Source organism: Mobula hypostoma, chromosome 6, assembly GCF_963921235.1.
Source record: "Mobula hypostoma chromosome 6, sMobHyp1.1, whole genome shotgun sequence".
Taxonomy (NCBI): domain Eukaryota; kingdom Metazoa; phylum Chordata; class Chondrichthyes; order Myliobatiformes; family Myliobatidae; genus Mobula; species Mobula hypostoma.
This window is the reverse complement of record NC_086102.1, coordinates 127,080,221-127,094,629: the sequence shown is the minus strand read 5'-3', so window position 1 is coordinate 127,094,629 and position 14,409 is coordinate 127,080,221. Positions and strand designations below refer to the sequence as shown.

At 40.2% G+C, this 14,409-nt stretch overlaps 1 protein-coding gene across 1 annotated transcript in view; it reads left to right on the top strand.

Moving 5' to 3' along the window:
* The first annotated feature begins 440 nt into the window (after positions 1-440).
* The window catches only part of mdh1b (malate dehydrogenase 1B, NAD (soluble)), a 45,143-nt gene continuing 31,174 nt past the window's right edge, over positions 441-14,409 (top strand). Inside the window, exons 1-2 of the mRNA XM_063050010.1 lie at positions 441-492; positions 5,681-5,793. Of these exons, the coding sequence (XP_062906080.1) occupies positions 471-492; positions 5,681-5,793 (135 nt within the window). The 5' untranslated portion in view covers positions 441-470. The remainder of the gene's footprint in view (positions 493-5,680; positions 5,794-14,409) is intronic.

Sequence of the window (14,409 nt, the reverse complement as noted above, 5' to 3'; positions counted from 1 at the left end):
AAAACGAATTACACGTATGTGTTGGAATATTTACACATGTTGGAATAAACAATCCAATAATCTGGAAAGTTTTATAGTCCCGTTTCAAAAACGTCAGATAAAGGGGGGTTTACCATTTTGTCTTATTCCATTTAACTTTATCATGTTATTTAAATAGACACCTTTCAAGACTGAAGGGCTGTAAATATTTCATACGTCCCTCTGATTTGGAAGCTGTCTAGCCTTTCTGCACTGCTCTTCGAAGCTGAAAATATACGTTGTATCTTCCCTTTCTATTCTTCCGTATCTTAACGTTTTGAGGTGGGGGTTATATTCCGCAAAGACCTGGCGGATGGATCGATTGGAAGCTGGGACTGTTGATAACCCAGGTCTTCTGGTACCCGTGAGACAATAGAGGGTACAGTACACCCGTGAACCCGTAAATGAGGCCCGGCAGTCAGCTGGCGTTGCTTGGCAACACTGCAAACAACATGGCGAAGTTTGTGGTTGCAGGTGAGTTGGATTTGTCCGTGAGCGTCAAATGAAGCCAAAGCTGGAAGTAGGTAACTGGGGTCTGTGCTGTAGAGTTCATTCCGTCTATGTTCAAGAAGTACAACAGTAAACAGCGTTACAGTAACGTAACGGTTCACGGGACGCTATTGCGGCTCGGGGCATCGGAATTGAATTCCGGCATTCCCTGGAAGCAAGTTTGTACGTTCCTTCTCGTGTCCGCATGGGTTTTTTTCCCAAAGTCCAAAGGCATACCGGTTAGTAGGATAATTGCTCATTGTAAATTATCCCGTGATTAGGCTGGGGTTAAATCGGTGGTTGTTGCTGGGCTCGAAGAGCGGGAAGGGTCTATTCCAAAGTTCACAGTTCAAAGTAAATTTATTATCAAATTACTGTACATACATGTCACCATATACAACCCCGAGATTCATTTTATTGCGGGCATACTCAGTAAATACATAATAGAGTAAATGAAAGGCTGCACTTGGATGTTCAACCAGTGTGCACAAGACAACAAACTGTGCAAATACAAAAAGAAAGAAAGAAAGAAATATTAATAATAAATAGGCAAAAAATATCGAGAACGAGAGATGAAGAGTCCTTGAAAGTGAGTCCACGGGTTGTGGGAACATTTCAATGATGGCGTAAGTGAAGTTGAGAAAGCTATTACCTTTGGTTCAAGACCCTGATGGCTGAAGGGTATTAACTGTTCCTGAACCTGGTGGTGTGAGTCCTGAGGCTTCTGCATCTTCCTCCTGATGGCAGCAGTGAGAATAAACCACAGCCTGGGTTGTGGAGTCCGTGATAATGGATACTGCTTTCCTGTGACAGTATTTCACATAGAGGTAATGAATGGTAGGGAGAGCTTTACCCATGAAGGACTGGACCCTATCCACTACCATTTGTAGGATTTTCCATTCAAGGACATTGGTCTTCCCATACCAGGCTGTAACACAGCCAGTCGATATACTCTCCACCACACATCTATAGAAGTTTTGTCAAAGTTTTAGATGTCATGCTGAATCTTCACGAACTCCTAAGGAAGTAGAGGCGCTGTCAATAATCAGCTCCTTGGTCTTGCTGACATTAAGTAAGAGGTTGTTGCCTTGGCACCACTCAGCCAGATTTTCAATTTCCCTCCTGTATGCTGATTTGTCACCACGTTTTTTTAGGCTTATGACAGTGGAGTCGCCACCAAACTTAAATATGGCATTGGAGCTGTGCTTAGCCGCACAGTCATTAGTGTAAAGTGAGTAGAGCAGGGGCTAAGCACACAGCCTTGTGGTGCACCTGTGCTGATGGAGATTGTGGAGGAGGTGATGTTGCCAATCCAAACTGATTGGGGTCTTCAAGTGAGGAGATAGAGGATCCAATTGCACAAGGAAGTATAGAGGCCAAGTTCTTGAAGCTTACTGATTAGATTTGAGGGGATGATAGTATTGAGTGCTAAGCTGTAGTTGATTAAGAGCATCCTGATGTATGCATTTTAGCAGTCCAGATGCTCCAGGGTTGAGTGAAGAGCCAATGAGATGGCATCTGATGTTGACCTGCTGCTCTGGTAGGACAATTGGATTGGAGCAGAGTTGATAAGTTTCATCACCAACTTCTCAAAACACATCACCACTTCCACGCTGTATCTCTAAATAAGTTAAAATAAGGAGGAGGCGATAGCAGCGCGCCGCGCGTGCGCAGCCCTCCGGTGAAAAATGATATCGTATCCATTAAATAGGGGCCATGGACAATTGTGATTTGATGGAGATAGACATGAAAGCACAAAGGAACATCTGGAAAAATTTCTGAAACGCTTGTTCGCTGCTGTCGTCACTGCGCGGTCGGGAATCTTTCGGCGGGAAGGCCTCAAAATCCCCAACTTTGCCTGCCGTTGGTGACCAAGATGGAGGTCGGATCGTTCAGATAGAGATGGCGCTCAGTACTCGGTGTCGGAGAGCTGATCAGAGCTCGAAGTTTTTGAATGACTCAGAGTTGGATCGTGGTCGGGTGTGGCAGGGAGAGTTTTTCTTCCTTCTCCCGTCTGCGTGAGATGTGGGACATTTGAGAGACTTTGAACTTCTACTGTGCTCATGGACTTCTTCATCGAGTTATGGTATTGTTGCACTGTTGTAAGTATATGTTATAATTATGTGGTTTTGTTAGTTTTTTTCAGTCTTGGTCTGTCCTGTGTTTTGTGATATCACACCGGAGGAAATATTGTATCATTTCTTAATGCATGCATTACTAAATGACAATAAAAGAGGACTACGTGTCTTCCTGATCTAAAAAATGGGAAGCAGGGGACAAGGAAAATGTACAGGAGAAAGGGACAAGTGGCAGGGGGAAGGACAGGGACAAACAATAGAATTTAATGCTGAGTCTCAATATGGACAAGATTAAATAGATGATGGTGGACTTTAGGAAGGAGCAGGGTGACCAGTCCTCATTGCATATAAATGAATCGTCCGTGGAAAGAGTTAGGAGCAACAAGTTTCTGGGAGTGCACATAATGGACATTCTCACCTGGTTCCTCAACACCACCCTTTTATTCAAGAAAACACAGCAATGGCACCACTCCCTGAAGAGACTGAGGCAAGCAAGGCTTTCCCTTGCATATAATTACATCAGAATCAGAATTAGGTTTAATATCACCAGTGTATGTTGTAAAATGTGTTAATTTAGCAGCAGCAGTAGAATGCAATACATGATAATATAGAAAGGATAAATAAGTCAAGTACAGTAAATATGTACAATATAGTTAAATTAAGATAGTGTAAAAACAGAAAAAATTATATGTAATGTATAAAGATGTTTCAGCATCATATGTAACCTAATGATTACTTCACTAGGCTGGTATCCCAAGGATGTATTTATATCAAGAGACATGAACCTGGCTGATGTACAAGTGACCCTATGCTCATCAATATGGCTCTCTCAGCTGGGGATGGTCAGAAATGGAAACAATACCAATTCACGTCTTGCAAATTAATGAAATAAGAAAATAATGGTTTGTTTCAAAGATGAAGCATGAGGAATAAATTAAAAAGTTGTGTTTGGAATGGGATTTACATGTGGATAACTAAAAAGCCCAAATGGTCTGTGCCCATAATATATATAATTTATAGGCTATTATATTGTAGTATGTAACCAGAAGGGGCACACATTGTTCAGGGGGTTGGGGAAGTGGGATACATATCTATAATCATCTTAAAAACCGAGAGGTAATGGATGTGTGTGCACTTGTTTGCTTCATAATTTCAAAGATGTTCTTCCATAGATCATCAAACTTAAACTTCTGTTCACACCCTGGTTGATGATGTTGTAATTTAGGGAAATGTGACAGCAAATAAGGACAAGAAATACTGAAATAGCAATGAAATTCCCTAAATGTTCAGAAAAAAGGAGTACTGTCATCTTTAACTACTCTAGCCTAGGTGTTATTACTAGTTGACTATAAACTGCCACCTGAGTTCATGAATAATTGGGAATTGGCAACTCATGCTGCCATTGTCAGTGACATCCAAGTCCACGAACATTTTAAAGCAAACGAAATAATGAGTTTTAATACTAATTATTAAGAAGTGACTGTTGGACAGTGCGATGCAATATTGGATAGAGCAGTTCTGTTGGTAAGCACATTAGTGAGTGTTCAGTGTGGCAGGAATGGAGTTTTTGATGTGTGCTATTACCAGGCATTCAAAGCACTTCATGATGTCTGAAGGTGTAGAGTTCTTTGGTACAGGGATGATAGCGGCTGATTTGAATCATACAGGAACAACAGATTGGATGACTGAAGTGTTGAAGGTATCCATGAAGACATCTGTGAGCTTGTGGGCACACTCCCTGACTACTTGGCCTGGGTTGTTGTCTGGCCTCGCAGCCTTATGGGGGTTGAGGCTCTGAAGAATCCTTCTCACATCTGCTACTGTTACAGACAGTGGCTGCTCACCTGGAAGGGGGTAGTTTTTGAGGCTGATGTGGTGTTGTATGTCTCGAAGTGTGCATAAAATCTGTTTCGAGTGTCAAAGAAGGAGGCATCACTGGTACAGTTGACCAATGCATCTACTTTCTGAGGAGACTGGAGAGAGCTGGACTATGTACATCAGTACTCCCAACCTTCTCCAGATGTGGAGTAGAGAGCATCCTAACATCCTGCATCACTACATGGTACAGAAACTGCATTGCGGTGGACTGAAAGGCTCTACAACAGGTGGTCAAAACTGTCCAGTGCTTCACCAGAACCAGTCTAATCACCGTCAAGGGCAGACAATTTGTACAGGAAGGTCTTGGAAAAAAGCCAGCAATGTCACAAAGGATCCCACTCACCCTGCTCATGGACTGTTATCCCACTCCCATCAGGAGGAAAGCGACATAGCATCCACACCAGGACTACCAGACTCAAACATAGATATTTTCCCTAAGCAGTAAGGCTGGTCAACACCTTCACCCACTAACTGCAATCAATTAATGTATATAAACTATCTTATGCTTTTATATTTATTAATTTTTTTTATTGTTGTGTTCTTTTTCTTTTTTTTGTGCTACATTGGATGCAGAGTAACAACTATTTCATTCTCCTTTACACCTGTGTACTGGAAATGACATTAAGCAATCTTGAATCTTAGGAGAAGTCCCATGCTCATCTTGGAACTGTGCAAGGGAAAACTTGCATGCCTCCAAGAGTTCTTTTATAGCTTTATAATTCAGTAACATCTAAAGGTGCCCAAAAGTGGATCTCATCCACAACTTTATGGAGCATGGCATGGCAATCTTACCATGGTGAGAGCACTGTATCTCACAAATGGCACATAATTGAACAACCCTGAGAATCTCTTTATCATACTCATGCAACTAGATTGTATAAACTGTCCTGGGGAATAAAAAAGAAAAGCTGCATCAAATGAATGATAGATAAGAAAAAAACGTGCACTTCTGAGCATCTCAGATTGATGAAAAATACGTTATAACACAATAACTAATTTTGAAGTATCATCTCCATAGCAACACAGGAATTGCAGTTTTGTATCCCATGTTGTTAAACAGGAACAGAATAAGGTCCTTGTGTGTTTTACAAATGAATTTTAGGAGCAAATTAACGCATTCTGAAGGAACATCAGCAAGTATTGTGAAAGAGAGCTGAATCTGAGAAAACAAGACCACTGATCCTACAAGTGTTCATGATTTATTTCAATCATTGCAGGCAGAGCAACTTGCCCTTATTTTGCCAAATGTGAACTTATGGCAGACCATCTTTCACAAAGCTTGCCAGATTTCAAGGTTCATAAGATTATCAAACATCCTGAAGATTGGCGGGTGAGTTACATCTTAATTCTAAAAATAATTAGTCAACTATAGAGTGCCCCTGAAATGAATGGTGAATCTGATGTTAGAATGTTTGTGTGCCTCAGTAGATCAAGAGGCTGTGCGCATTGTATTAGGTACCTCCATGCCATAGAATTACCAGCTGGCAATCAGCATGATTTGGTCCAGTGAATTACTGTTAGCTAACTTACTGCTGGTGTTTGCGGCAGCAATGAAGGTCCTCCATCTCGTACTCTCACTCACAAGATGTAGAAGGATTCTTCATTGCTGTTTTCATAACAGTTTTGCTTGAACAGTCAGGGTGAAGCTCTGAACCTGGAGGACCAGTGGACTACTTAGTCTGGCCTCTACCCTTTGACCTGTTTGACATGGGTGACCCTACCAAGGGTCAAAGCATCGCTCTTCAGGTTACTGAGGCACACAAGCATTCAAACCACGACAAGGTTCGACTAGGAGGAATTACTGTCAAACTCAGTGATTTTTGAGTATCGGTTTGATTCCTTTTTAGTTGCTGAAGTGGCAAATAATTACAGATAGGGAAGTCCATTTAAATTCATCCATCTATGAAGATATTAAAGTCTGGTATTGAGAGAACTTATTTCTCTGTTTACAAGTTAATTCCATTCATTATTCCATTGATCATGAATTATGTGAAGAATTTTTTTGTTCCTTATTTAAATGTTTACCTCTATTAACATATGACATGTATTCCAGAGTATTATTCTTACAATTTATCCTATAACTCTATACATTCTCATAACCAAATTTTAATGAAGGTGACTCCAGTGAATGCCTTCAAGCTTGATGTCCTGTTCAACGAGGAATCATGTGACAGTCTTCTCTCTGCAGAAAGGTTAGGAGCTCTTTAGGGAACTGTTGTTGATGAGAATGAAAAACAAAATAGCTGATGAATGTCCTCTGTATTCCTTCTGGAAGCCCTCGCGTTGCTAATGTGAAAAATATTGCATTGGTTTCTGAGCACCTATGGAACTTTGCAGAGACTTTTCATCATGTAGTAGATGCCAGTGAAGCACATTTAGCAGCTTTAATGTCTTTATGAGGATTATTTAATCATTTGGATTTACTGCCTTTTGTAGTGGTGAACTAAAAAGCAAAGCTATGTAGAGTTAATTTGTGAGCTCTGCCCACACACTTTGAATCATTACACGGGGCAGTGTACCAAGGAAAGAGTCATATTTGTTCTTAGTTTTAATTAAGGAAACCTGACTGATAGTAATACTGAGGAGGGAAGATATTTAGTGCCTCACTACCCCACTTCTGCCCCCCCCCAATACAGCAGAATTTATTAGATATATTTGAATATATTTATACAAACATCTTATGATGTAAGCAACAAATGTAGATGTTTCTTGCTGTTAGGGTAATAGTTTCATTGGAAGTTCATGTGTCCTGTAACTGTTATTGTTAAATACAATTTATTAGAATTCTGAGATTATCCAAGGCCCACTGAGTACTGGTTTGAAAAGGTTTAAATAAATTACAGGCAGTCTCTACTAGGTTAAGAAAGAGTTCCGTTCCTGAGGACTATGGACTGATTTGTTTTTCTCTGGGAGTTATTAACAAACAATTTCAACAAGGGTCAATTAACATGAACATCTATTAATTGTCTTCCCTGCATAGCTACAGTAGTGTGGAATCTGAATGTCTGACATTCAATGGCTAGTTTCAATAGCCAAAATTACCAATGGATGTTGCATTGTTTGTTAAAGGCATTTTAGAAGTGTAAAAGAAGAGATTGGCCTTGTCAGTTTCCAAAACAAATCTCCTAAGTACCACTGTGAACTGGTAGGTGCATGCTTGAAATCAGTGTATCTGTTTGATTACTGTGGGGAGGTTAAATGCAAAAAGTTTTTAAAAGACTTGCTATCTTTTGAATTAACTGGCTGCTACCCTTTTTGCATAACTCCTGAAGAGGTCTGAGTTTCTGTAGCTAGCTTCTTCTTTTGAAAAATGCTTTAACATTTTCTGTGAGAAATTGTGTAAAATTAGATTTCTGTATGCCAGGCTTTCCACAATCTGGGGAGCCCCTGTAATTGGGAAAACAATTGGTTTTAATATTTTTATACCATTAAATGCAACTTCCTTATTGTGTGGATACAAATTCCATGGTCTCATGGAAACTCAGCAGGAAACGGCTCCTGAATTTACTGTCCTCTGATTTCAGAATCAGTTAGTCCATTTTTTTTTTCAGATTCTAGGGTCGGGGAAGTTTGTTTGCTTGATAGATTCTAGCACTCATTGTTAAAGTTACATCAACTGATTTTTTTTTTGAAAAGGAAATTAAAGAAAGGAAAGTGATATAAGTCTGTAAGCAGTCTATTGCACTAAGAGTACAAGTGCAAACTCGCTGGAGGTTTGTGTACTGTAGCACTGATTTAGTGGGGAAAGAAAGAAAGTAGGAACTTGAGTGTATTCATAAACTGGGTGATTTATAACATGGTCTGCAAATTATTCATATCCTTTGTGGAGGGGATGGAGATATTCAAGATAAATGTATTCTTGTGGTGGAATACAGTAGTGAAAATGCACAAATTTTGAACTCTGCAGTGAAGGATTGCTAGAAAGGAATATTACTTGAGGAAATTTGTTCCAGCGGCCCAGTCAGCGGCAGGAGCAGGCCACAACGATGAGGTTTCTTGCAGGTGGGCATGACATTTCTTTACAAGTACAGAAGGGACAAGCAGGACAGCCACTGTTGGGAGTAGGTCAGTGGTGAGAGTAGGCGTGTCAGGCTTTGGCTCAAAGGAAGTTTCAGCTTGAAAGAGGTGCTGGCTCTGGTTAAGCTTCTGTTAAGGTTCCTTTTGTTTCCTCTCTTACTGTACCCAGTGTAGTAAATGGCTGTTGTGTGTTCTTCATGCCAGATGTTGGAGTCCTGAGAGACCCAGAGTCTCCCAGGGAACTATATCTGTGTGAAGTTCATCCAGCTGCAGCTCTTTGAAGACTGTGTTAGGGATCTGGAGCAGCAAATGGATGACCTTCGGCTTGTACGGGAGAGGGAGGAGATAATCGATCAGAGTTACAGGGAAGTAGTCACCCGAAGTTGCAGGAGGTGAGTAGCTGGGTGACTGTCAGGAGAAATGGAAGTGAGAATAGGCAGTTAGTGCAGAGCACCACTGTGGCCATTCCTTTCAATAATAAGTACACCGTTTTGGATACCATTGTGGGGGATGACTTCCCTGGGGAATGCCACAGTGACCAGGGTATTAGAACTGAGTATTGGTCCATGGTGCAGAAGGGAAAGAGTGAGAAGAGAGGTGCGGTAATGATAAGGGATACCCTTGCTGATGGTATTACCCAGGAGGGACAAAATAAAATGGATGATCTTTCACAGATCGTTGGGTATAATGTTGTGGCCATCACTGAATCATAGCTGACGGGTGGTTGTAGTTGGGAGCTGAATGTCCAAGGTTACATATTATATAGGAGGGTTAGGAAGGTAGGCAGAGGGGGTGGTGTGGCTCTGCTGGTAAAGAATGGCATCAAATCATTAGAAAGCTGTGACATAGGATCAGAAGATGTTGAATCCTTGTGGGTTGAGTTATGAAACTGCAAGGGTAAAAGGACCCTGATGGCAGTTATATACAGGCCTCCAAATAATAGTTGGGATGCGGACTACAGATTATAATGGGAAATACTAAAGATTTGTCAAAGAGCCAATGTTATGATAGTCATGGGAGATTTCAGTATGCAGGTCAATTGGGAAAATCAGGTTGGTAGTGGATCTCAAGAGAGTGAGTTTGTTGAATGCCTATGAGATGGCTTTTTAGAGCAGTTGGTCATTAAGCCTACTGGGGATCAGGGAGCTTAAGGTAAAAGAACCCTTTGGAGGCAGTGATCACATTATGATTGAATTCAACTTGAAATTTCAAAGGGAGTAAGTAAAGTTTGATATAGCAGTATTTCAGTTGAGTAAAAGAGATTACAGTTGGCCGAAGTAAATTGGAAAGAGCTGCTGGCAGGGAGGACAGCAGAACAGCAATGGTGTGAGTTCCTGGGAAAAATGAGGAAAGTACAAGATAGATTATTCAAAAAAACAAAGAAATATTCAAATGGCAAAATAGTACAACCGTGGCTGACAAGGGAAGTCAAAGTAATATAAAATCAAAAGAGAGGGCATACAACAATGCAAAAATTAGTGGTAACACAGAGAATTCAGAAGCTTTTAAAAACCTACAGAGAACAACTAAAAGAATCATTAGGAGGGAAAAGATGAAGTATGAAAGCAAGCTAGCAAACAATATCAAAGTGGATAGTAAAAGCTTTTTCAAGTATGTATAAATAAATAAATAAAATAAATAGATAGATAGATAGAGAGAGAGAGAGAGATGAGAGTGGATGTAGGACCACTAGAAAATAAGTCTGGAAAAATAATAATATTGGGGTACAAGGAGATGGTAGATGAACTAAATAAGTATTTTTGCATCAATCTTCACTGTGGAAGACACTAGCAGTGTGCCAGATGTTGAAGGGTGTGAGGGAAGAGAAGTGAGTGCAGTTACTATTGCAAGGGAAAAGGTGCTCAAAAACCTGAAAGACCCAAGGGTACATAAGTCTCCTGGACCAGATGAACTGCACTAGGGTTCTGATAAAGGTAGCAGTAGAGATTATGGAGGCATTAGTAATGATCTTTCAAAAATCATTGGGCTCTGGCATAATGCCAGAGGACTTGAAAATTGCAAATGTCACTCCACTCTTTAAGAAAGGAGGAAGGCAACAGAAAGGAAATTATCAACCAGTTAGTCTGACCTCAATGGTTGGGAAGGTGTAGGAGTCAATTTTTAAGGATGAGGTTATGGAGTACTTGGTGACACAGGACAAGATAGGACAAAGCCAGCATGGTTTCCTTCAGGGAAAATCCTGCCTGCCGAACTTGTTGGAATTCTTTAACATACGATAGATAAAGTGGATGAAGTTCATATTGTATATTTGGGCGTTCAGAAAGCCTTTGACAAGCTGCCACACATGAGGCTGCTTACCAAGTTAAGAACCCATGGTATTACAGGAAAGTTTCTGGCATGGTTAGAGCATTGGCTGATTGGTAGGAGACAGCGAATGGGAATAAAAGGATCCTTTTCTGGTTGGCTGCCAGTGACTGGTGGTTTTCCGCTGGAGTGTGTTGGGACTACTTCTTTTTATGATGTATATCAATGATTTAGATGATGGAATAGAGGGCTTTGTTGCCAAATTTGCAGATGATATCAAGATTGGCAGAGCAGCAGATAGTGTTGAGGAGACAGTTAGGCTGCAGAAGGACTTGGACAGATCAGGAGAATAGGCAAGAAACTGGCAAGTGAATTACAACGTTGGAAAATGCATGGTCATGCACTTCGGTAGAAAAAATAAATGTGCAGAATATTTTCTAAATGGGGAGAAAATCCAAAAATCTGAAATGCAAAGGGACTTTGGAATCCTTGTGCAGACCACCTTAAAGGTTAACTTGCAAGTAGAGTCGGTGGTGAGGAAGGCAAATGCCATGTTAGCATTCATTTCAAGAGGTTTAGAATGCAAGAACAGGGATGTAATGCTGAGGCTTTAAAAGGCACTGGTGAGGCCTCACCTTGAAAGTTGTGAATAGTTATGGGCTCCTCTTGTAAGAAAAGATGTGCTGGCATTAGAGAGGGTTCAGAGGAGGTTCACAAGGATGATTTTGGGAATGAAATGGTTATCATACAAGAAACATTTGATGGTTCTGGATCTGTACTCGCTGGAATTTAGAAGGATGAGGGGGGAATCTCATTGAAATCTTTCAAATGTTGAATGTAGATGTGGAAACGATGTTTCCCGTGGTGGGGGAGTCTAGGACGAAAAGGCACAGCCTCAGGATAGAGAGATGTCCATTTAAAACCGATGCAGAGAAATTCCTTTAGCCATAGGGTGGTGAATTTGTGGAATTTATTACCACAGGCAGCTGTGGAGGCCAGGTCATTGGGTGTATTTAAAGCAAAGCTTGATAGGTTCTTGATTGGACACGGCATCAAAGATTACAGTGAGTGGGCTGAGGAGGGGGAGAAAAAGATCAGCCATGATTGAATGGCAGAGCAAACTCGATGGGCCAAATGGTCTAATTCTACTCCTATGTCTTATAGTCTTATGGTATATTTCACATTTACCTACTCAGTAGTTCCACAGAAACCTACACTACAGCTGTCTCATTTGCAAAAGTTGTCTGGAGAAAGAAATACTTCAACCCACAGTACTTTGTACTTACAAAAAGCTATAAATTGGGTATATTAAATTAATGGCTGTAGGGGAAAAGATGGGAATTTAAGGTCACACTCCTGACAAAGTCACTGGAAATGTAGATTGACACAGCAACGTGTGGCTCCGTTTTATGGAAGGCATCATATAACAAACAGTTTCATCATTTGATGTGTGTTGCTTGAATTTCCAGCATCTGCAGAATTCCTGTTGTTTACAGTTTCATCATTTGTCTTGTTTAAGACTTGCAGGTCTTAGGACAGGTGTAGAATATAGTGTGCTAAAATGGTCAGAGTCTTGGGTTACCCTTTGTTGTATTGGACTATACTGAACAATAGGAAAACACTGGTTAACATGTCTGAAAATTAATTACATAGATGCTGTATATTTACTGCTTAAAGCTTTTTTTCTGTCCACAAATCATCTGATGTTGGTCGTGAAAGTTGAATTTCCGCAATGTAATTTGTGGAGGCATAATTCACAGTAAGAATCTTTGAGAATTGTCAGGTGACCTAGAAAGCTGTAGATCCAAAGCAGATGTAGGAACATAGTCTGGGCAAGTGTCTAAGCAAAGTTTTACAACCATTTTATAATTGCAAGTTTGAATTACTAACAAATCAAGGATATTTAAATTGGGGACTAAATTAGGTAATCATTTCATGTGCTGTCAGAGAAAGACTGTAAACAAACTACAAATTAAATTGGGAACATTCAATGTGACTGCAAGGAGCTTTGTGTACTTGGGAATTGTTGGATAAGAGTTAGATAAGTTGTACAATTCTATATATTTTTCCAGTAGTATAGAGAAATACCAACTGGGAACAAAATTACACCGACAATGGCCTAATCAGTATTTCAATTAATCCATGTGGACATTAGTCAAAAGGGGAGCATTTCACTGATGCACACTCAAAGGGATGAAAGACAAACATGTAGATATTTGCCACCATGAAGCAGATCTTTACCATCTGTGGAATACTAGCAGTATTATTGTCCAGTAATGAATCATAGTTTACTTCCTATGTTTTTGAGATTTTTAGGTGATGAACCAACTTCATCTATCAGTTGAGTTCTCCATATCATGTAGCTTCCAATGAAGCAGTAGAGAATTGTATTAAAAGAAGGCTGAAAGAAGCAAATGTGCTGAGGCTTAATTTGTAGCTTCATGATGAAGCTCTAAATAATATACAACTCTAAACTCTACTGCTTGTTTTACTCTGGCAGCACTCACAATGCATTACTATCTTTGAACACAATTGTGGTCAGTGCCATCTAACCTACTGGGAAGAATAGAGAAGCAGCAAATGAAGTAGATGGAAATGTTTCAAAGAAAAGTAAAACAATTTTAATTGAGACTGGCCATTCAGTGGGAGAACATTTAGGAAACAGTGATCACAATTCCATTGTGTTTTAAGATATCTACAATAAGGGTAATATGGACCTCGCAATAAAGTATTAAATTAGGACAGGGTCTAATACTATGAGAATATTAGGCAAGAACTAGGGAGAGTTAATTGGGAACAGCAGTTGATGAACAAGTCCACATCTGACACATGGAAAGTGTTTAAAGACCAACTGTACAGTGTACAGGACAGATACAGTATGTTCCAGTAAGGAGGAACAATGTGAATGGTAAAGTAAGGGATCCTTGGATTATGAAAGCGGTAGTGAATTTAGACAGGAAGGAAAAAGGAAATGCATGCAAGGTGTACGAAGTTAAGATCAGACAGGACCCATGAGGATTATAAATAAGATAGTAAAGATCTCAAGAAGGGGATTAGGAGTGTCTGAAGGGTCCATGAAAAGTCCTTGCTAAATAGGATTAAAGATAATCCCAAAGTATTCTATACATGCTGTACATTAAGAGCAAGCGGAAACTAGGGGAAGGTTATACCACTCAAGAATAAAGGAGCGAACATTTGCTCAGAGGCAAAGGAAGTGGGCAAGGTCCTAAATCAGTATTTTACATTGATATTCACCAAGGAGAAGGAGGTGGGGGATAGTGAGGTCAGTGCAGAGTATGCTAATATTATCACAGGTAGGACAATTTTGAAATTCAGGAAGAGGTACTGTTGAGTCTGTTGAAGGACATTAAGGTAGACAAGTTCCCAGGACCTGATGGGATATACCCCAGGTTATTGAGAGAGGCAAGAGATTTAACTGCTGGGGCCTTGACCAAGATCTTTAAGTCCTCTTCAGCTATAGGAGATGTCCCAAGGATTGGTGAGGAGCTGATGTTGTTCTGTTGTTTGAGAAGTGTAGTAAGGATAATTCTGGTAACTATAGATTAATGAAGGAAGCTATTGGCGAGGATTGTTAGGGATGGGATTTATGATCATTTGGAGAGCTATAGCTTAATTGGGAGAGCATGGTCTTGTGTGGGGTAAG